The sequence below is a fragment of the Camelus ferus genome, chromosome 2, assembly GCF_009834535.1.
Source record: "Camelus ferus isolate YT-003-E chromosome 2, BCGSAC_Cfer_1.0, whole genome shotgun sequence".
In the NCBI taxonomy this organism is placed as follows: Eukaryota; Metazoa; Chordata; class Mammalia; order Artiodactyla; family Camelidae; genus Camelus; species Camelus ferus.
The window spans coordinates 101,014,478-101,038,750 of NC_045697.1; the positions used below are offsets into that span (position 1 = coordinate 101,014,478).

The following is a 24,273-nucleotide window of genomic DNA, read 5'->3' on the forward strand; positions in this document are numbered from 1 at the left end:
CCTGTTCATGGGATAGATCAACTGGCCACCCACTGTCTGAATTTACTCATGTTTAGATTTACAAAAGAGAAACTATTGCTAAGGCTTCCTGTTGAGTTAGTTTATTTTATTATATTTATTAGTTTGAATTATTAAGAGAAAGAAAAAGATTGAAAGGGAAAAAGCACTCTACATATTAAGCCGAGACCACTGGAAGAGGAAGGGAATAGTAGCAAGAAAGGTTTTACAGGAGGTTATATACAGACTGCTGGGAAACCTGACTTAATGCAGACATTTTTTTAAAAGCAAAAAATATAGACATTTTAAAAACCAAACAACCAGGATAGACAGATAGGCAAAATTTTTTTTTCCTACTAAAATGGACATGTTCCTACAGCAGAAATTCTTTACAACAATGGTTTGTAAATGTCACAAAACCAATCAAAATACTCTAAGCTACTTTGAAAAAACATTCCAGAGATAACAGGCATAGAGAATTAAAGGATTCAATTATTAAATAATTAGGATCAGAGTGATGGGTCAATATTTAATATTCAAATTTTGAATTACATATATTTATTAGAAGTTTTGTGCTTTTGGGTTTTATGTCAGTTTCTTAATAGTAGGAAATAGTGCAAAGAGACTTTTTGTAAAGCTAGCATTAAAAGGTCAAAGTTGTATAGTGTATGAACATAACTTCAGAATATAATGTATTTCAAACCTCTGTGGTAAGAAATTCACTAAGCTTTAAATTGTACAATGAGGCATACACTCTGAAACCAAGCAATTACTAGTGCCTATATTTTTCTGCTTAATCACATTTAGATTTGTTTTAAATTCTTCAGATATTGAGTTACAAAATTTTGCAATTTTAAAAATATTTTATCCTCCTCTAATATGACAATATTTTTAATGAAAAAAGAGTTTCCCAAATTATGAATTTCCATAGAAATACAAAAATGAGGTGGTCAAAAACCAGAAAATGCCATTTGAACAAACATCTAAAGGACACAAGGAAGTGAGCCACATATCTTTCTTAGGGGAAGATGTTTGAAGGTAGAAGAACCAGATGGTCTAAAGGTCTTACAGTGGAACATGGTCCCCTGTGTTCAAGGAAGAGCCAAGACCCCATGGTGGCTGAAGCTGGGTAGATGGGGAGAAAGTACTAGAAGACTAAGTCAGAGAGGTATGTATTAATTTTATATCACTGCATAATGAATGACCACAAACCCACTAACTTAAAACAACACCGATTTACTACCTCATCGTTTCTACAGATCAAAAGCTGCAGCTAAGTCATCTACTCAGGGCTAAAGCCAAGATGAAGGCTGAGCTGCACTCCCACAAGGAGGCTTTAGGGAAGAGTCTACCTACGGAAGAATCCTCTGCTGGCTCGTTCAGGTTGTTGGTAGAATTTATTTCCTTATGGCCGTGTGACTAGGGTCCTCGTTTTCTTGCTAGTGATCAACCGAGATGATGCTCAGCTCCGATTTTTACCACACACAAGATGACTGTTGGCTTTTTCAAGGCTATCAGGAGACTTTCTCTCTCTAGTCTGCTGAGATGGTATCTCAGTTACAGGAGTGACTGTCCCATCACCTTTGGGATATGGAATAACTTAATAAAGGCAGTGATTACCCCATCATATATTCACAGGTCCTAACCACACTCAAGGGGATGGGATGCTGCAGGACGTTTATCTCAGGGAAGTGGGAATCTTAAGGGACATCTTAACATTCTGCCAACCACAAGTAATGGTGAATGAGATAATCTAGAGCTTTAGAGGCCACTGTCAAAACTTTGCTTCTTACTCTGAGTGAGGTAGAGGACCAACAGAAGACTCTGAATAGACACAGGTTTTAAAGTGAGAATTTGGGCTGTAAGGCAGAGAATAGACTGTAAGGGAGCAAAGAGAGAAGCATGAAGATGACACAGAAAAAAATCTGAGTGAAGTTGAGATGTGTCAGATTCTAGTTTGATTTTGAAGGTGGAACTAACGAGGTCTTGTGATTGGTTGGATATAGAGATAAGAAAAAGAGTAATCAGAGACTACAGAGATTATCACCTGAACAAAGGAAGGGGTGGAATTGCAGTTTCCTGAGATGGGAAGACTGTGAGGATAAAAGGATTTTAGGGGAAGGAGTGGGCAGCAGGCAAGAGCGAGGAGCTCAGTTTTGAACATTTTGTATTTGAGACATTTCAAGTTCAAGTAAAGATGTCATTGGGTGTTTGGATATGAGAGTCTGGAGCTCAAGGCATCAGTCAAGGCTAGAGACCAAAATACAGGAAACATCAAGATACAGATGATATTAAAAGCTCCGAGGCTGGATGGAAGTGAGTGAATGAAGGGTGAGAAGAGAAACATTCCTAAGCTGAGATACAGGCCACTTTGACATTTAGAGGTCAAGGTGATAAACAACCTGCAGAAGAAACGGAAGAGGGACGGCCAGCTTCCTGGAGGAAGGAAGGGAAAAAGAAAGTCTGGTACTTCAGATACCAAGTGAGGAATGTGTTTTAAGGAGGGAATGACCCATCGTGCAGATACACCAAGGAAAAGGAATACTGAGAACTGTCCCTGGGATTTGACAACGTAGAAGCCATTCATCCCTGATAGTGACTGTAGCTGTTTAGGTTGAGTGTTGGGGATGAAAGCTTGATGAGAACGGGTTCAAAAGACAATCAGAAGAGGCAAAGCAGACACAGCTCTCAAAGTGGCTCTCCTGTAAAGAACAGGGAAATGGAGCATAAGTTAGAAGGCGATGTGGGAGATTCAGTAGTATGTTTGTGCTAACAGACATGACCTAGCAGAGCCGGAGTAATTTACGATACAAGAGTGAAAGGGGATAATTGCTGGAGTAATGTTCTAGGACAAGTGAGAAGAGACAGAATCTAAAAGACTAGTGGAGATGACTTGAGACATGAAGCTGACTTTATCTATAGCAACAGGAAGGAAGGCAGAGTAGATTCTGGTAGGTTGATAAATACAGCGTGGGAAATTGTCAAATTCCTCTTCTCAGTGAAACAGAAACCAGATACATCAGCAGAGAATGAGGAAGAGGGGGGATATTTTGGAGGTTCTGGGAACAAAGAGGTGTAAAATAACAGTCCAGGAAAGTGGGAGAGCAAATGGACCGGGGAAATATAGTAGGACTGTAGAGTACCAGTGAGGATACCCATGAAGTTACTGGCAGGAACCCAGCTGAAACCTGGCCTCATGGAAGTCAGGTTTTCCTAGCCCACACTGCTACAGAGACTCAAGTATGGAGGAGGTGAACAAAATGTTGTATTTGATCACAGTTTTTGTTGTAGCGTTTATTTTTACTTTATCTATCTATCTATCTATCTATCTATCTATCTATCTATCTACCTACCTACCTACCTACCTATCTTTCAATCTACCTATACTTTGCTCAAGGAGTACAGTAAAAGGGGCACAGGATTTGAGGACGTATGAGAAGAAATTGTGATTTCTCAGTGATGGACCATGGAATCTCAACTGGATAAGAAAAGAAGAGTGGATATGGGGGAGGAGGATGGGCGGGTAGAAACATGACTTTGCAGTCAATGAGTTGGTGCAGTCAAAGAGCAACTAGAAAGAGTATACTGGAAACATAGGAGATGGAAATCAGAAAATAGAATACTTAAATATGAACTTAAAGTTAGGACTCTGGGTGGGGATGGGATTAACGACAAGACCAAGGGAATGACCACAGGAGTGGGTTGCTGAGGTAGGACAGAGAAAAGCCTGAAAGACCAATGATCATCTGTGGTGGCCACTGAATCCCAAAATGTATAGGAGGAATAATGCTGAAGAGACACAGTGAACTGCAAGTTAAGATCTTCATGAAATGAGGGGAGGTCCACCCTAGTAATGCTGAGGACCCAGTGGTATGTCAGAAGCCATAAGCCTCAATTCTGGGGAGTTTTCAGAGGAGGTTCATCCCGCAGCAGGTATGAAGGGCAGCCACTTGGCGGGGCTGCAGAGGAGAGAGCCAGCTTCCAGTTAAACAAAGAGAAATGAATGAGGATAGGGGTCGGGGCTGAGGAGGGACCTCAGGGATCAGAATAAAGCTGGGGAGCAGAGGGCATCAGAGCCATAGTAGGGAGTGGACTAACAGGTAGAATGATGAGCAGCCATGTGGATGAAGGGTGACCTTGGAACACAGGGCTTCCGTGTGGTGACCAGTCACCCGAGAATGAGTAACAGTTCCTGCCACAATAAGGAAACTCCGTTTAGCTAGGCAAAATATGCACGGGCAGACAGGGCAGCAGTAATTTAAAAATACTCTGAAGATCTGAAATTTCCCATTTTCTGATTTTTAACTTGTTCTGCTACATAGTCTTAACAACGCATTACTAAATCATCTGGTAATTATTTTCGAGGTCAAAATGTGACTGATTCACAGTTAAATCAGTCTAGATAGAACAATACAGATTTCTACAGAACTTCTTTTGTTAAAAGGAAGAAAAGTAATTAAGGCAAAGTTCAAGATACCCTGCTGTATGGATACAGTATACTGCTTTTATTCATGCTAAATAGATTCTGAAGATCAGCAGGAATAAATCGAATGGCCTGCACCTGTTTTTCAACATAAAGTGCATGAGAAAGCCATTACTTGTTATCTGAATATCTCCCTTTTAAAACATTATTTTAAGATTTCTGATTCTAAGACTATCACTGAGGAATTAAAAGGTCATATCACATCTTTTTTAAAAATCCATGTAGGAAAACAAATGGCTTTTGGTCTTTGGCAGACTGAAATTCTAACAGGAAGCAGAAAGGCAGTAAAAATGAAAAGTCACAGGATTAAAATTTTCAATTCAAGAGTGAGCACTATATACCCTTTGGTAAATATTTGAGAACTGAATTGAAGTCTGTGTTCCAAGTAAGTTTCACTAGCTTTAAATAACCCTGAATGCAGCTGTTTTCTCTTTTATTCTAAGATAAAGTCCTCAGAACTCAGAATTAGGATTGAAGAAAATCAGAATGCTTAAAGCAGAAAATAACCTTAAACATCACCCAATTCGCTTTGTCGACACTGAGGCCCGGATTGTTTAAGAGAAAGGCTCAAGGTCACCTCACAGGTCATCAGCAGCACAGATATTTAAGAATAGCAGAAACCAGAAGCCCACATTTGATTTTTTTTAAATTATTTCTGAAAACCAAAAGATGAAATTGTGGTAACTCTTAAACGTATTTATTTTTAGCTTCTTGGTCAGTAAGTTGATTGTCCTTATCTGAAAAATCTTCATACAGTTGTGGTGTTCTGGTTCAACTCTCCCAAGCCCACGCCAAAGCTCTGCTCTACTTGATCTGTCTTCTGAGCAAGAGACATTTGGGGATAACTCTAGCGCTTCTTTTTAACTTTTTCCTTAGGTGTCTTCTCAGAGATTAGATCCTCTCATATGGCGGCATGGACTTCCTTGTACTCCCCCTCTGTGCCTGGAGTTGCCTCCCTTATGCACTGAGAGAACTGTCTCGTTTAAACATCACATTTCCTTCCATATACAATCTGCAATGTTTTGATTCATGATGTGCTTCCAAGGTAATTCTGCCTCGAATTCTCTGCTTTCTGAACCATAACCAGGTAATTGTTCAGTTCTGTGAGGGATGGAAAAGCTTCTTTCCACAGCTCCCTTCAGAGCCCCCCAAACTTTATTTCCAGGGGTATTTCCAGTGTGAACTGCATCCAGATGCAAAAATACTTCCACCCCATACTTTGAGAGCTCATGAATATAAGTTGCACAGACCAGCTCAGCCTCTTTAATGCAGTCATAAGCAACCTGACAAATGACGTCTCTTCTGGTTACATGGACCATCATCCCACATCTAAGTGTACTGTACTTATTTTTATCCTGCGTTGCTAACCATTTCCAAGCACAATAATCAGTTTTACCTTCTTGTAAAGTTCATTTGGTATCTTTTGAAATAGGCCTCATTCTTGACAATTTTAATAACCCCATTCCTTGAAGCAGAGAAGCAGAGATTCGTGTCTATGGCTCACTACAGATGTGCAGCAATGGTGATAACTTTTATAATTTAATTTTTACTGATGACAACAAAGAAAACACAGTTAATCTATTGGGGATATGACTTTAAAGTATATTCAAAGAACTCTGTTGGAACCAAATCCCTCTTTGCCTTAGCCTGCTCAGGCTGTTCTAAGATACCATGGTCTGGGCAGTTTAAACAACAGAAAATGCTTCCAGAAGCCCATGATCAGGGCGCCAGCGTGGCCAGATTCTGGTGAGAAATCTCTTCCTGACTGGCAGTCAGCTGCCTTCTCCCTGCGCCCTCACATGGCAGAGAGAGTGCGCGCGCAAGCTCCCTGGGGTCTCATCTTAGAGGAGCACTAATCCCATTGTGAGGGCCCCACCCGTATGACCCCGTCTCACTTCAGTTACTTCCCAAAGAGCCCATCTCCAAATACCGTCCCCGTGGAGTTCGGGGCTTCAACAGATGCAGTTGCGGGGATACTTCAGTCCATTGCACTCTTAAAACTTCAAACTTTAAAAACTACCAGAATATAACTTAACACTGGTCATTGTTCATTACTTTTTATGTCAAACACAGCAAACTCACTTGAATTACACTTGCGGCTCTCAGGAAAGTTTTATCTTAATCTGACTTTGATTACTGAATCTGCCATCTCTTCCTTTAAATAAGTACATTATTGCAAACCTATAAATTGTTGTGCCTATGAATTCTTTTCTCTCTTATTCATTCTGGTTTTTTTTTTTTTTCATTTTCTCTGGAACTTACTAGCAGTGTGGTATTGGACAATTTACTTAACACTTTTAAGCTTAAGTTTCTCATTTATAAAATGGTGACAATAATACTTCTACCTTATAAAATATTTTGAAGCTTAAACAAGACATTCTGTGCAAACATTCAGTAACCACTATTTTGTTGGTGGTGGTACTGGTGGTGGAAGCAGTGGAAAAGTGAGGGGACACAATTATTACTAGTGTTTTAAAATCTGGAATATTGCTTGGGTTTATCCTTTGCTTTACTGATGGTGAAATAATAGAAAAATATACATAGAGAGAGGTCTCTCATCCCAGTTCTTGGCACAGAACTCCTAAAATCCTTATAATTCCCCAAGTGATAAGTGCACTAGGAGAATCATTCGTGCTCAGTGTTGGGCTTTGACCCTGGTTCCTGACACAGATCTCCTAAGTCGCTTGGACTTTCCAGGGTGATAAGAGTATTTTTTGTTCAAATGAGTCCATGGTTGGTGGGCTTCTGGATGGGGGATGGTCACCAGAAAGACCAAGACAGGATTGGCAGCTTGGAACTTCCAGCTCCACACTTTGCCTTCCTCGAAGGGGAGAGGGGCTGGAAATAGAGTGAATGCTCGATCATACCTATATGATGAACCCTGCATAAAAGTCTCAAATTATAGGATTCAGAGAGCTTCTGGGTTGGTGAAAGCATTCATGTACTGGGAGCGTAGTGCCTCCCAACTTCACAGGGACAGAAGCTCCTGCTCTCAGGACCCTTCTAGACCTTGCCCTATGGATCTCTTTATCTGGCTGATCATCTGTATTCTTTACGATATCCTTTAGTATACAATAAACTGGTAAACGTAAGTAAGTGCTTCCTGGAGTTCTGTGAAGTGTTCTAGAAAATGACTAAATCCAAGGACAGAGTCATGGGAAGTTCTGATATGTAATCAAATCGAACAGAACTTGTGGGTAACCTGGGGACCTACTACTTACCTATGACTGGCATCTGAAGTCGGGGGCAGTCTTATGGGGCTGAGCCCTAAACTTGTGGGGTCTGCACTAAGTCTGGTTAGTTTCAGAATTAAGTTGAATTGTGGGACATGCAGTTGGTATCACAGAGAGTTGCCTGGTGTGGGGAAAATCCCACACATTTGGTGACCAAAAGTGTCAGAAGTGAAGTATTCTGTGTGAGTCATAAATGAAAAACACACAGGAGTGTTTTTCCTTTATGCTGATTAAGTTTTCTGCAGTATCAAATTATTATTTCTTATTTGCAGTGTGGTTTTATTTAAGCTATTATGTTTTTAACATTAGAGTCTCTCTTCTGCGTCCTGCCATTGTTTAATAAATTGATGTGCTGCACAACTTTATTGAGAGCATTGAGCAGATACTTTTTAAAATACCCTTTTATCAATGAATTTTAAAACATGGATAATTTCTCCTTCAAGTTTTTGCTTGAATGTCACTTTCCCAACGAGACTGGCACTGATCGATCACCCACTGGACCAGGCTGGCCATAGGTGGAGGAAACGTATGACGAAAGGCAGCAGGAATAAACAGCCAGGAGTTGCTGGATACTCATTTTTGAAAAAAGAAAAAGCTATTCAGGCTTAGGGTTATGAGACTCGGGTTTATGATGATGATGACAGCTGCTTGCTTGCTTTCTTTTTTTTGGGGGGGGGTGCTATGCACCAGGCACTATTTTAATTGCATTGCATGTATTACTTTTTAAAAACCACAATGTTAACCTTGTGAGGTCCTCTTACTCCCAATCATAGATGAGGATGGTGAGCTGCCCTCAGAAGTCCAAGCAGTACCTCTGTTTCTAGACTTCCCAGTTAAAGCTGATCCTGGAAGGACTGTTTTCCAGGAACATGGAGGTTATCCAATAAAAACCAATACTTTTCCTTGTGTAATTCACTAGTTGGGCCCTCTAAGTAATGAAAAAATGACCTCCTTACCTCCCTCTGTCCACAGCCTCCCCCCACCCCCACCTCCCTGACCCTGTTCCCCTATTAAGTAAGTCACAGATGGAGACAGTCCTCGGGCTCCTACCCCTACGGACCTCACAGCTCATCACAGAATCCAAAATCTTCATTTTTGAGATGATAAAATTGAAGCACACACAAAAAGCTACTTCCTGAAGCTATATGTTTGGTTAATGACAGAACTTGGACCACAATTTTACTTAGAAGTGACGTGACTTGGTTTCCAGTCCCAGCTAACATGGGAGGTAATCTGCATGGCCATCCTACTGCCTGCACTGGAGGCTCACAAGTCAGCTTTATGCTCTGAATATTAATATGTATGACAAAAACAGGAGGGGAAAGGCTTTCCTAGAATAAGTATTCATCTGTTGTTACAAAATGTTGCTTGTCCCCCATTCTCAACCTTTCCTCTAGGTTCAGAGTTGCCCAGGATTCTATTCTTAAAACTAGTTTCAGAAGGAAAATCTCCTCATCCCTTGGAAACTCATCAGTCATCCTTTCTGTCTCCATCTCTCTATGCGGAAGGCTTTAGGTGAAAAGCCTGAGAAACTTTGATTGCGGAATGGGCTTGTAGGGTGTAAAAAAGGAAAAACACTCTCCAGAATACACGTATTCCCATTTTTTTGTTCACTTTAGCCTTAAAACTCAGCAAGTTTTGCTGCCTCATCATGTTCCTGCTAGCTTTTTGAACTCACAAACTTTTTTGAATTTACAAACACAATCTGAAAAAATGGTACAATTTCATAGCAAATACTATGAAAACAATTATATGTGTTTTTCACCTTTTCTCCACTCTGTGGAACCTTCACATAGCCTTTATTGTCTCAATATATTTTTCAAATGAACTTGGTGGGAAAGATAACATCACTCAAATAGTATTTGTTTCAAGGACTAGTGGGGGTTGAAAGGAAGAAGAGATGGCATGAAATAAGAGGTAGAGAGAAAACGTTTTTTTTCCCTATTAAAGTATAAAAAGATCCTTTTATTAAAATCTATCTTATGAACCCATAATTTAAGCTCATCTCAGTGGCATTATTATCATCAGTAGACAGATGAAGAAATTTGAAGTAACTCAACTCTTGGTGACAGTAATGAAACTCTAACTTTGTCCAGTGTTATAATCACAGGCTGATCCTTAAAGTGCTTTAAAAGCTATATCTCCTGGTCACAGAAGCAATTCATGCTTACCGGTACCACAGTTAAGTCTCAATAGCCGAGAAATTTAGTGTTAGTTGGCAGTCTGCCCAGCAAACAAGGAAACCCCAAAACTGTTAGCGACTGTCTCTCCTATTTACTGTGGAGGTCCCTGGAAAATCTTCAGTTTGATTCTAGATAAGAGAAGAATAATCCCCACTATACACTATTTCTAAGTTTAGGATTGAAACTTTTAAAGCTGCTTTGAATTAGAGAGATTTCATCGATGTCGAGGAAGATAAAAATAAAATTAAACTCAACTTTTCTGCTCTGGTCTTTGATGGACGGATGAGGATTAGACCAAGTTTATTCTAGCACCTTAAATTTGTTTTTAATCAATCTTTATATTAAGTTCTAAAGAAATGTGTTTGTTTACTTTCCAATGTACATGTGCAAACATCAGAAAGAAGTATGTATCTACAAGCAAATTTTGTCATTTCATTTGCCTGTAATAATGTAATATATATACAGTAACACTTAAATCAGATCCAATTAAACCTTCATTCAATGATTTCAGTTAATTTTTAAACTTACTTTCTATGTAAGATGGTAAACTGTCTCATGACGCAACAAACTTACCAGTGCCACATGAGGTATACAGAAGAACCTTTAATTACCTAATTTTTTTTCTATCAAATTCCAATGAGTTTGAGCACATTGATCAAGGCACCCAACGGATCACCCACAAAATAGGCTGGGCCCACTGTTAGAAGCAGCCAACCCCTTTGTAGCACTGCCTTGAGAAAAACAATTTGCTTATATTGGTATTAAAAGTAATTAAGTGGAGCAAATAATTGTGTCTGTTCTCTTCTTTCCTCACTCTTACTCTACGTCTTTTTAGCTCTGACCTCATCCTTTTCTTCTGCCTTCTTAAAATCTTTTACCATATGACTTTGTGTATTTTCTAGTTTTCCCTATCTTCCACTAATAAAACTATATTTGTCTTCCTTTTCCTGACTTCATTCCTTACCTACTGAAGTCTTACTGCAAACAATTTCTTTCAAACATACTTTTACTATGAGCCAGCCATGCTATTTCACAGAACAACAGGCATCAGTGAATTTCACTTAACGGACTGGGGTGGAGAATCCTAGGCTAGAGCCAATACAATACATTGGGGGAATACATTGTTAAGGGGCAGGCAACTTTCTGCAGTTCCTCAAGGGTGGTACCTCCAGCCCAGCTCACTCATCTATATTAAGTGGAACTGACAATGCGCAAATGGAAAAACAAAGCCAAACCTCAATGGGAACAGTTGAGAATAGTGACCTTCCAGAAGTCATTAAGCTTGTGCTAGCTGGGGCAGGAACAGTGAGTTCTGACCTGCTTCTTCAGGGACCCCTCAAAAACCTAATGATAGGAAAATGGTCAATTTGGTCATAGGAAATTGAGGAGCCTGGTTGGGGATGGTGACCAGACCTTTTCACTGACATGCCTGTAGACTACTGCCTCTCAGTTCCTAATAAGAGTAAATTTGGAGAATACCAGGGGCTTCAGATGGGTAAGACCATCCCGGGCAAGAAATACCAAAAACTGGAGGGAAGACAATAGAACACCAGTGTTGGAAAGAGTCCAACGCGCACCATCTCCACGTACAAACACTGTTGCGCAGTCTTGTTGGCTGAAGTTGAAACTGAGCTCAAAACCTGGAGGAGTTTCCAAAAAAAAATACAGACTCTGACTCCACCTTTAGAAAGTGTTACGTGCACATAAGCCACTATAAATGACAAAGGAAGTGGTGATCAGTGTCAAGGGTGATGTGTGTGGCTGCAGATGAGGCTGAAAAAGCAGACTTACTATCTTGTGTATCTTGGCTGAGGGATTTTGCACACTTATTTTCATGTTCATGTTCATGTTCATTTCAGGGTGGGGACAGGAAGAAATATAAAGATGAAGGCAGGAAAAGAGCACGATCAGATGAGAATTGTAGAAGGGATGAGCTGAAAATGATGCTGAGATTTCCAGCTTGGGCTACAGTTAGGGTACCTGATGGTTCTTAGTTTAACCAAGAAAGGACCAGCACCAAAAGGCAGAGCTTTCAGGGGAAGACCTAAGTTCAGTTTGGGTAGTTATGATTTTAGGTAATTGTGAAAGTAAGTGTGTGTCCACTTACGCAAGCTTAAAAAGAATCTGTCAATGAACGTAACGAGAGATCAGGTATATTGTCACTCCTTTTTCCCCTTCCCACACATTCTGTACCAGCTTCACAAATTGGTGCCTATATAGGTCATGCCCTGGGTGTAAAATGCCACAGGGTTAGCAAAGGTTGGCAAGAGGGGGTGGGGGAAATCAGGGTGGCTGACTGCATGCTGATCGGAGTGCAACGCATGGAGGTGGAGGCTGTGTGTGTGCAGGAGTGAGTGTTCCTTTGGATGAAGACCACACGCCTGCCTACAGAGGTGTGCGTTAGAAAAAATGTTCACTTTGGGAAAAGTGGATGAATTCATATGCAGGGTCCTTCGTGTATTTCTCTGGAAAATACTTGCTTGTTTTTGTTGTCCCAAATCAGCATTTTCTCAACTATGTTGCTGTTTTTCTTGAAACGCAGTGGCTGATGCGCTGTTAATAGGGGCTCCATGAAGAAAGCTTCTTGTGTTCAAATTAATTTGGGAAAAGCTCTAGGCCATGTTTCCTTGGAAGGTCCCACAAGGCCTGGAGGACAAATGGAGGCTCTAAGAAGTTCCACAATAAGGTAACTCATCTCACTTTTTTCTTAAATATAGCATTTTCCAATTTACTTGACATAAAGCTTCTTCATTCAAAGAAATCATACTAAAAGCTGAACAGTTACCAATGTTCCAAATAACACTGCTTGGAAAAAGCTGATATAAATGTGTGCACAGAAGCAGAAATACAGGGTAATAATGATGAAAGCGACTTTGGTAAATATGAGCAAATCCAATACAAAATTTTCAGGTCAACTCTAATTCCTTGCAGGCCTAATCATTCCTGCAAATTATCTTCAAAGCCAAATTAGCTCTCCAACTTCTTAAGCAGGTAGGTCTTTGTGTACAGATATTAACTTTATGTGATTTGCATTTTAAAAGAGGAAAGATCTCAGGCTTTTCTATACAAACGAGGAGCTATTGAAGTGTACTCTGAGTACGTGTTGTCCCTTCAGCGGCTGAAAACTCTAATTTGCAATCTGACAAATATGACATCTTCTGAACAATGCAAACTAAAGAAGTGCTAATTGGTTTCCATGGCCGTACCTCCAGCCTCATGAAAATGGATCAGGAACATAAAGAAAAATGCAGAATATACTACTGCAGAGCCATTTAAATTATAAATGAAAGACAGTCTAGTTGGATGAAATGGGAAATAATAATACTGATGGCGATGATAATTTTAATAATAGGTGACAAGCCGGATGGGCACCTGCTTTGCATCAGATACTGTTTGCAGACAAGTTGTATATAATTCATCTAATTCTCACCTGGGAACAACAAAAATCAACATCAAATGACCTAAGGCCAGAAGAGCTAATCAATAAAAGGAAAAAATAGTAAAAACTACAGCTAACGTTCATGGAGCACTTACTATGTGTCAGGAACTGTTATAAACATCTCACATTAGTGACTCATGTGCCAAGGCTGTAAGATGGCTCCACTGTCACCCCCATTTCACAGATAAGAAGCTGGAGTCTCAGAGTAACCAGCCATCCTGCGAGGCAATAGAAAGGCCAGGCTTTGAGCTCAGCCATGTCTCTAAATCTCATACTCTTTCTACTCCTCTACTGTCCTAATCCCATGATTTCTGCATACTTTGCTTTCTCTGATTTTATCATAAATTGATATCATTTAACAGTTATTATCAAGTGACTCACGGTATAGCTTTCTGACAATTTTAGGCAGTCTTGTTCCTAAATGACATTAACACAGTTACGTAGAAGAGCGGAATCAGTTTCAGAAGCAAATGCCCCCGCTTCTGTTTTTGATGTCTCTCTTCCTTCTCACAGTCCAGCCCTGAGAAACTTCACTCGAATTTATTTCTGTAGACACTTTGATAGATTCAGCAATAAAATGCATCAGTAAACTCTAAAAGCAATTGCTACTCTGTGTTACTTTTATGAATTTCTGTCCTAATTTCAATGCTATGTTGTTAAAATTTCAAGTCAAAACAAATTTTATATTTGCCCCCAACTCTACTGGAATGCTGCCTGTTTGAACCACACAAATCCTTTCCACATGCCCCTTGCTGGTATCTGCCACCTGATAAGAATGCAAATCTGATGTAGCCTGAGTAAAACCAGAACTTAGGTTTCAAGGGAGCATGCATTCCTCAGATAAAAGAAATGTTATGTCCCAGATCAAAGGTTAAATCAACCCCTCTGTCACTGACCAATCTGAAGAATTGTGGATGTCATATTTTAAGAAAGAATTTCAACAAACTAAGTCAGCAAACTAAGCAAAGCATTAAGGTATGGTTGAAGGAATCAGTAAGTTTAATGCAAGAAGCAACGAAAACAATCTTTATTAGTGTTTTTCTCTAATGCATGGAACCTCACTGCATGTATTAACTGCCCAGAATCACCCCGGGAGGGAGGCTGTTACTACTTCCCTTAACAGATGTTAGAGAACAGACAACGTGCCTGGGGTGACAGGGCTGGGACTTGAACCCAAGTCTGGTAGGAAAGTCTGCTGCACTTTGCACTACATCACATTCCTTTCTGAGAAAAAAAGGAGAGAAGATTCAAAGTTGGGCAAAAAAGCTGTTTTCAAAGGTGATTATAGAGAAAGTCATGAGACTTATTCTACTTAACTCCATGAAGGACAGCCAGGAACACGGCAAGGAGATGAAATCTGCGATAAAATAGGAACATTTTTCTAACATTGATCTGTCTAAAAAATTCTCTTGAATTTGAGTTCCGGGTCAGTAAGGGGCTCCAAGAAGTTGATGTGCCAAGATCTCTTCCAGTCTTCAAAATTATTTAATTCTAAGATTCTAAATAAAATATACCTTATCATGGACCCTTCTTCTCTCCCAATTTCCATCCTGCCCCAGCTGTGGGAATTTAGGAAGTCATACTGTCCCTCATTTTTATTATTGGTAAAACAGGAATACTACCAACTTTCCAGGCAGGGTTATGAGAATATGCAAGAAGATGAGACATTTGAACCGTTTAACCATCATAAACCTCAGTAGTGTTAGTTACCTCTTCCGACATGTTTACAAGGTCCAAGTCAGTGTCAGAATCAGAGGAGCTGTCCTGGAGGGGCTTCCTGTCTTCATTTGAATCCGGCCAAAAGCAGAGTGGGAAAAGCATTCCAAGGAGACGAGGCTCTCCCCATGTGCGTGCGTCTGGATCGAGCATGAGTGCGCGTTTGCTACTGAGGTGCATGCTTTCCTGTCCTTCTCTCCCAAAGCGGGGGAAAGGCAGCGGTCTTGGGCATTGCTTTCAGGGTTTAGGATGGGCACTTTTAGAAGATTCTAGGCAAAAGCATCACTTAAGTTAGCTTTTACATGCCTTCCCATCCTCTAACTTTCCCATTAGTGCATTTAATAAAGTTTAATGCTATTCTGCTTTATAACAAATCATTGATATGCCACTGTCTCTCAAAGCAAGCTTTTTGACCACTAAGCAATGCCTACTGCCCTTCTTTAGCGTACAAAATGTTTTTGACACAAATAAGACTTCGTGTTGGGACCCATCAGAACTTTTTGCTGTAATTCTACTTTCTGGTACCTAGAAAAACTAATTGGAAGTGACTTGTAAGAGAACAAAACATTTTCAAAAGATACATCACTCTAAAGATGCCTGGATGTGATTTTTTAAATCATCTCTGAAGTTCAAGTAAATGCTGATAAGAAAAGATGTTACAGAAGTACTCATCACACATGCAGTTTTAAAGACTGTATCTGATGCTTAAAGTAAGAAGATTTGCATAACCATTCTTTGCATGTAGAGAAGAGTAATGAGAGGAAATTAAAAAGGAATATTTAATTCCATTTGAAATAAAAAATAAATTTATCATTTAAAACTCTATTGTCAATATATGGCCAAGGTTGATCTCAGGGTACCCTGGGGGTTCTGAAGCATTCACGCATTTCAGGAACAAACTTATTCTGATCCACTGCCCTATGGCTTACAGAACATGCTCAGCTCCCGATCTGTGAGTTGCTAGTGACAAGTTCATCTTTCTATCACTCTGAGTATGCTTTCTCCTTAACACTGCTTCCAGCTCTTAAGAACATGCCTTTGGGAGATTAAGTTAAAACATGTGATTTTTGTTGTTGTTGTTCTTTTAATTTTAGTAACAAAATTGAAGTCTGTGTGTGTGTGTGTTTGTGTGTGTGTGTGTTTAAGGAGGTTAAATTAAGCAAAATACCAAAAAAAAAAAAAAAGACTTCATACTTGGATATTACCTTCCCCAAGCACATGCATTTGACAACAATGGAAAACAAGTAGTCACGGTTTGTGAGAAAGCAAAGTCGTCCTAAAATAATATAGATGCACAAACACACATCCATCCACACAATCTATGAGATATTTGCATGGGTATATGCACATATAAATGTCATGTGAAATAGGGAAAATTTAAAAACAAACAGTAGAAGTTCACTGTTACCTTCTTTCATAGCTCCTCCATACAGGTGTATATTCTAAACCGTAGCACTACCTGTCTATCTAGGCTCACAGAAGTCTCATGTTGTGTGTTACATGACAGCTCTGTGCTAAGCGTAGCAGAAGTAACAAATGAAAAGGAAACATACGTTCTCTTTTTATGGATATGTTCTTCCACATCTGCAATCAAAAACAATTTGTCACATCCAATCTGATAAAATTACATAAATGTCTGCTTAATTTGGGAGGGGGTTACATGTAGAAGATTACAAAAGAAATAATAAAGCAGACAGTAAGATGAGCTGAAAGTTTCTGTGACAAGGTAATGCGGTCTACACGGAAATACATGTGAATTCTAAGAAAGGTTTTCAGCTTTTCAAGCAACTTACAATCTATCACTCACTAAGACTCTGAAAGTTCCTTGTCTCAGATAGATTTTAATGCTTAGACTGCATTATAGTCACTAATTTAGGTGGATTCCACTTGGAAATAAATGGTACCAGGTTTTTCTATTGAGCACCCATACAAATATTTTAAAAAGTCATCATCATGAACCAAATCCCAACAAAGATTTATTGAACCTCCACTATGTCACATGCATATAAAATTGAATTTTAAAATTAAAGCATTAAGAAAAATTAATTGAGGTCTCTAAAACTCTCCAAAAGACAGAATAAGAGAAGAAAGCAAAGATTCTATTAGATCATTAACTTTCTATGAGGCAGGAAAAAAGAAGCAGAACAAGCTCAGACCAAAACAAATTCTAACCCTGCCTGTACAATTGGCAGTTGCGGAAGTGGCTATAAAACGGAGATGATAACGCCGTGTGGATTAAATAAGATAGTGCGAGAGAAACACCCAGCATGTGCCTTGCATGCTAGTAAATGCTCAACAAATCATGAGATTTTTTTCATTAACAGTGTTATTAGCAATACCAACTGCAAAATATGAACTCTGCTGCTATTTTAAAAGTTTTGTAAAGAGCCTCTCGCTGCAGTTAGCGCATGAAAAATTCACGATAGATACTTGCTGACTGAACAAGCGCCAAATGGAAGCTGAACTGTGAGGCACCAGCTCTCAGACAGGGTCAGAACACTTCCATCTGCCCCAGTTCTTCTGAGAAGGATTTCCCAGGAAAGAATTTTTATCCCCTGGCCATTCTTTCTACCTTTGTGATTGTTAGATTACTTTACTAACAACGTAATTTTCCCCGTTTCTCCATTCTGTTGTTAAATCATAAGACTATGATGTTCCAAATTTCTGCTTGTCATGGTTTCAAGAGACTCAGATCAGGTTGGTAGAGCAAATAGCTGTTAGGTGTGTGGGCAGAAAACCAGGTTCAGGCCCATGGTTCTGGGATGAGGATAGATTCCACAGGTTTCCTGAGCTCAGTCTCCCTTGCCCCTGAACAGAGCAGGCCACGTCTCAGTTTCTGCCATCACAGCTCACATTTCTGAGTTCTCCAGGACCTGTTAACACTCATTAGGTCTTCATTTACGTAAAAGGAGGCACTGTGGTGAAACAGATGTGGGAGACACCTTGAACAAGTGGTCCCGGACCTGAGTCCTTGCTTTGTTCTGCTGTTACAGTCACGTGATGTGTGACCTGCTTTAACTCGATCTCAGTTTTCTCCTTTGTCAAAGGAGACAAGAAGTGGGTCATTAAGAGTCCAGGCTTAGAAGGCTGGGTAGAGCAGAGGTAGAGCACGTGCTTATTAGCATGCACAAGGTCCTGGGGTCAATCCCCTGTACCTCCATTTAAAAAATGAAAAAAACGAAATGAAACAGAAAAACAAAAGCTAGTCATACACACAAAATAACTTAATAAAAAAAAAGAGCATAAGCTTTGTAGTCAAAAATGTGGGGCTTCACACCTTGGCTTTGGGGCTTAAGAGCATTGTAGTTTTGTGCAAATTACTTACCTGCTTTTCTAGACCTCAGCTTCTTAGTTTATAAAATGACAAAAATTAATAACATCATAGGCTAATTAGATAAGGGTCAATGAAACAGCATCTCTGATATACTTATCAGAGCATAAGGCACATAGTATCTCATAGTAGCTTCCTCTTCTTATTATCATTGTTATTTTGAGGTTACTCAGTGTCTTTCATGCCTACAATTGTAATCCTCCATGCAAGAACCTCAGCTGGTTTACACTACAGTGTGGAAGGCAGGACTATATGGCAATGAACTACAGAACAAAACCAGAAAGCATGGTTCCAGATCTAAAAGAAGTCAGAGGAGATGGGAACTACCACACGTAAACCAGCAAAACAAAGTACATGTAATATACAGGTAAAAGGGTTACCAAGACACCAAGTCCGGTTCGGGTACCGGAACACCCACACAGAGATTCAGTGACTGTGCCTCCAAACGAGGATTAGTTACATGAGTAGAAAGCACTTACTGTACTGGAGGCATTCTCCCCAAGATATGCAAATAAATTTTACTGTGTAATTCAAAAATGCATCATATCACATTTCATGAAATTTGAGTCTAAATCTATAAATAAGATACACACTTCTTGCCCTTTTAAGTTTTCTATGGAAAAAAAAGATTCAGTGCAAAATTCAAAAATTCTAGTTCACATATGACACAGTGGCCAGATTAAACTACGGTGTTTCATGGCAGTAGTCTGAGAGTTTGAAATCTGAATTGGCTGATAAAAGGCAACTCAAAAGGACAGTGAACACAAACAAAACTATATGGATTTTGGGAAACTCACCAAGAAAGAATGGTGCCAACAAAAGACTCTTATTCCTGCGAATTTGTTTTACAGAAATCTGAAAATTCTCTCTTTAAAAATAATGACTGGAATGTAAAAGCAATACAAGTTAGATATTTTCAGTGCAAAGGAATATGAAAAACAAAACTAAACTAACAACCAAAAAAATGCTTCTTATCCCTGACCTAATGTTCCTCCAGCTCAGTATCTCAGAGGCCAACAAGTCAGTGGAAAGAAGATAAATTACAGCACATGTAAAAACATAAAGCGCCAGAAGTCAAAAGGTTATGATAAGTCTATAATGCATTTGGTTCATAGGAAGAGAAATCCACAGATTTAGCAAAACACAAAAAGGGAAAAAAATAATAACCTAGCCATTTCAAAATTGGTTTTCAAAAATTATTTTTTTCTTTTTTCTAGAAAACGCAATTCTGTTGTTGAATTTGTTTTCCTTTTATACATCAAACTTAAATACATCAGAAGCAGAAGTATTAAAATCAAAAGTGGCAATGTGCCTCAATTTCCTCTAAATCTGAGATTATTATATTCCTTTTTCCTTCTAAATGTGGTACTCTAAACTAGATCCTTCTGTTCCTAGCCTCTCTCTGAGGTATTGTGTGTGTTCACTGATTTTCAGTTCACTAAGAATTTCTGGGCCCCTGATTTCTGTTTCAAAGCTAGTGTCTAAATGTTGTGGATCTATGCCGCCGATGTTAACGACAGTTCTGATGCAATCGATTCCACAGTTTGTGACCAGCAAGGTGAGAAATAAAGTGCCACGCATCGCACACAGAAAACATGGGGCTACTGGGGGTTCTCAGCAAGCTCGATGTCTGACATCTCCTATCAGGCATCCAGGGGCACTTGGGTCAAATCTAACCGCCAGGCTGGGTGGGTAATAGATACCTTCCAGGATGTCAGTGACAGTGATGAACAGGCATTTTAGCTGGCCCTTACACACTTCAAACTGAAAATAACCACAGCAAAACTTTATTGGAAATAACACCACAAAACTATAAAGATTTTTAAGTGTCTTCCCAAATAAAATACAAGAAAAAAAATAACATGTTTAAGAGACACAGCCAAAAGGAAGCCAAAAAGAAGATGAAAAGAAAAGATGAAAAGAAAAAGCCTCATTAGAATCGATCAGCACTTACTTTTATGCGTGAATATGAATTACTTGAAATTATTTTATACCATCTCTTAAGTTAAAATGCAAAACTGTAAGGATCAGGAAAATCAGCAAAGAACACAGCCAGCAGTACACATGCCAGTATAAGCCTTGGCATCTATACCGAAATAAACTGAGTACAAGTGGGTCCTTGGGGGCTGGGGCAGAGGGCAAACAAACTCGAGACATGTCGTCTGTTCTCTGAGAGTTGTCCCTATGTTTTATCAAAAGAAGAGCATCTTAAAATGTTCAAGTACTGTTCTATACGATTTTATGCTCATATGTACTACATAAATACTGTACAGCAGTGTTCTCCACGTACACCTAATTTTAAAGTTATTATACACTTAGAAAATAACATGCTAATTCTTTCAAACTTACAATGAAATTAAAAAGAAATTATTATTTTACTTAATATTCTTCTTAGTGTCAAAACACCATGCAACTTCCTAGAGATTGGTGTGTCATCCTCTGGATAAAAACAAATTGTACTAACACTCAAAACCATCTCTGATCTGTTGTCTGTTGCAATATAAGTCTGTTTCAACTTTGCTTTAAACTTAATAGCATAGCAACAAAATAAGCTTAAAAAACGACAATCAACTTACCCTTTATTATAAATCTGCAATGTTGCCTCTAGTAAACATACTTCAAACCCAGAAACTCACTTGATTTAAAAAGTAACATTCTGATAAGTAACAGAAATGCTATTTAATTACATGCCCATAATTTCTATTTACTTTCTTACTTTCAAGGAGCTTCATCACTTTAATTTTTTAGCAAAGTGTAGTTACTTGCAATATTATGTTAGCTTCAGATGTACAACATAGTTATTTGAAATTTTTATAGATTGTGCACCATAGAAAGTTATAATGTTACTGACTATGTCTCCTGTGCTGTATATTACATCCCTGTGGCTTACTTATTATATAACTGGTAGTTTGTACCGCTTAATATCCTTCACCGTTTTAGTCCATCCCCCTGCTCCCACCTGGCCACCACTCATTTGTTAATAATGTCATTTTTTTCCCTGCAAGAGCTGATATCCGTTGACAATCTGAAACAGAAACTTGAATGTGAACTTGAGTAACTGCTGTTTTACTGCAACTTGCTGCAGTGGAGAATGTAAGCTAGTCTGAGAGCTGACACCTAAGCCTCGGAGAGAATTGTGACTCTCGAACCCAGCCAGCTTTCCGTAAACATCACGGGCTGTTAACTTTAACAGCATGAGACTCACCTCAGGCTCAGAGCCAGCACTTGCTCCTTCGACTTCAGTAGCTCCCCAACTTTAAAACTGGCATAGCCCAGGAAACTTCGCTGGAAATCAGAGAGAAAGAATGGGTTCTCATTAACTTCTAAAGTTCTTAATATTTTGCTGTCACACCAAACAAAATTAGTCTTTAGAAGAATGAAATGGTAAATCTATCAGCCTGACAAATATTTCACTGACAGAGATACAACCATCAATAATATATCCAGCTCATGGGGTGAGGATGAGGCAGGCAAAGGCATCCTTCTCGTTACAATCAGAGCCCCATAGCCTGGAAGGTAACAAAAAGCCCAACATAGAATCCAGGAGTCTTTCAGGCATAGATTTTCTCCCCATATGAAAACTGGGGTCACAGAAAAGATGACAAACTTTCAGTATTTACCCATGCCACCGTTCTTCTTATTAGAATTCCTCAAGTCATGGGCAGCAACAACTTTGTATTCCAGATATGAGCAAATCTGTTAGTTGGAGCTATTTTTATGTGGGACTCTGTACAAGTTATAAATAGAAATGCTGAATTTCTCCCCCCCTCACAGCAATGTTTAAAAGCATTTGTTTCCTTTGTTATTTCCATACTAGCAGGGGACATCTTCATTCCAACACACAAAAAAGGCTGGTATTTATTCAGTTACATTTTCTAAAATTGTTTTTTTAACCCATCACACTGGGTATTGACTATCAACGAATATCTACCTTCTACACTCTCTGACTCGTAATACCAAGAATAAAACTCTAAATTGGTTTTCTTTTGTAGGATAAAAATCTTTCATTTCTTTTTAATATTCCTGGCTACTTGTGATTTTAAAGCCACAATATTATGGTATACCATAGATAGGATTTCTCATTCTCCTTTCAAGGTCAAGATGTAAACATGAAAATATCAAACCTGCATTAATACCTGCACCACTGCTGCCTAACACAATGTAATATTTTACAAGTCAGCACCAGGGCTTCTAGAACACTCTCTCTTCATAGGTCTGTGGCCAGCTTGCACAGACTGAGGCTTCACCCAAGTAGTCTGAGATCAGCCGGGTCCTTTCAGAGGAAAGCGTGCAGTTACTCCATACATAAAATGTTGCATCTACACACAGCAATCCGTTGAGCAAAGGGAAGAAAAGCTTCAGGTCAGAATCTTTCTCCCTCTTTTCAAACCTCTATCTTAGAAGAACTGGTTCAAAAGTCTTAAAGGCAAAAACGTTTGAAGTACAAGTCGGTTGCAAAGCTGGAGATGCCTGCATGTCAGTAATGATAAACCCGATTAATTCACTGGAAACTCAAAGAGCTGGTTTAGACATCAAGTCATCAAATTCAGAATAATGTGAGATTAAATTATTAGGTGAAGAGTGTTAGGTGAAAACAGAGGATTTGTGGACACAAGTTCTGATGATACAGGTGAGGAAATAAGTGAGTCAAGACAGAAAAAGAAGTCCAGGAGCTGTATGAACAATGCCTGCTTTCAGCAAGGGGCAGACAGAGTCTAGGAGACACCCGGCTGAACAAAAGCACTCAAGCCCCCTTTTCAGAGACACTAGAACATCCCCATATGAAAGAATACCCCTCCCCAACACTGCTAGTCTCTACTCCTTATCCTGTTGTATTTTTCTATTATCACGTAAATATTATGTATTTAACAGCTTATTTTGTTACCCCCCGAAAAAAAATAAAAATTGAGATTTGAAGTTCTACAATGAGCTTTGTTTTCTGATAAATCCCCAGTGCCTAACACACACCAGGTATGTGATAATTACCAACAATAAATGAACGAATGAACGGCATAGACACCAGCTTCTAAGCAAATTATTCTATTAGGTATAGAAGAAATGCTCCTTCTAGAGATATTTATAAACTACTGTTGTTCACTGAAATGTGGGAAATCAAAACAATTTTTAGCTGGCAGACTGTATACTGTTGTAGTGAATTTCACTTTAGCATTTTGTATTTTAAAGAAATGTCTCACTTTTTCACTGGTAATTAGCGTTTTTAACTTACATCCACCCCTCCCTCATTATCCTCACTCGAAGAAAATTCTTAATCCCTCAGAAATTTCATGGTGCCCCAAAATTTCAAATTACTTCTTCCCTTCACCTTTTTTGATTTTGAAGGTATGGATGGTATTAGAATTAATAAAACAAACTGTACATGCCATAAATGTTATTGCCTTTTCAGCAACAAAAGGAGCAGATGTCCCGGACTGGAATGTAGCCTTGAGAGACAGGTGGAGTGGCTATTTTCAGACATGCTCTGCAGACACACCATGAGGCACAGCTGCAAGTGGAGTCTGCGACCACGAGCCAGCGGACGTCTCTCCTGCCCACCGGACCAGGCGCTCCTGTGGAAGCAGGACCTTGGCTTGTCCATCTCCCAGCTCAGCCCAGTGTTCGGAACAGAGGGGCTGTGTGGTACGCCCACCGCTGCACCACGAGTGCTTCCCTGGTGCCCAGAACAATGCCCAGGAGTCAGTCTTTTCCATCACAACTGTAGCCACATGCTTAATCTCAAAAGTTAGTAAGAGCTTACAGAAATCATTACCACCCGTTAGAAATCATTACCACCCTTTAGAAATCAATTTAGATAATGGCATTATAGCATTACATTATGAAACCGTGTCAAGCCAAAGGAAGTTTTATTTAGGTATAAATATTCTCCTGTTTAT

The 24,273-nt window shown here is 39.3% G+C and overlaps 1 protein-coding gene across 1 annotated transcript in view; it reads right to left on the reverse strand.

The window, feature by feature from the left end:
* The window catches only part of INPP4B (inositol polyphosphate-4-phosphatase type II B), a 643,844-nt gene that overhangs the window by 181,723 nt on the left and 437,848 nt on the right, over positions 1-24,273 (reverse strand). Inside the window, exon 9 of the mRNA XM_032464080.1 lies at positions 21,588-21,667. Within this exon, the coding sequence (XP_032319971.1) occupies positions 21,588-21,667 (80 nt within the window). The remainder of the gene's footprint in view (positions 1-21,587; positions 21,668-24,273) is intronic.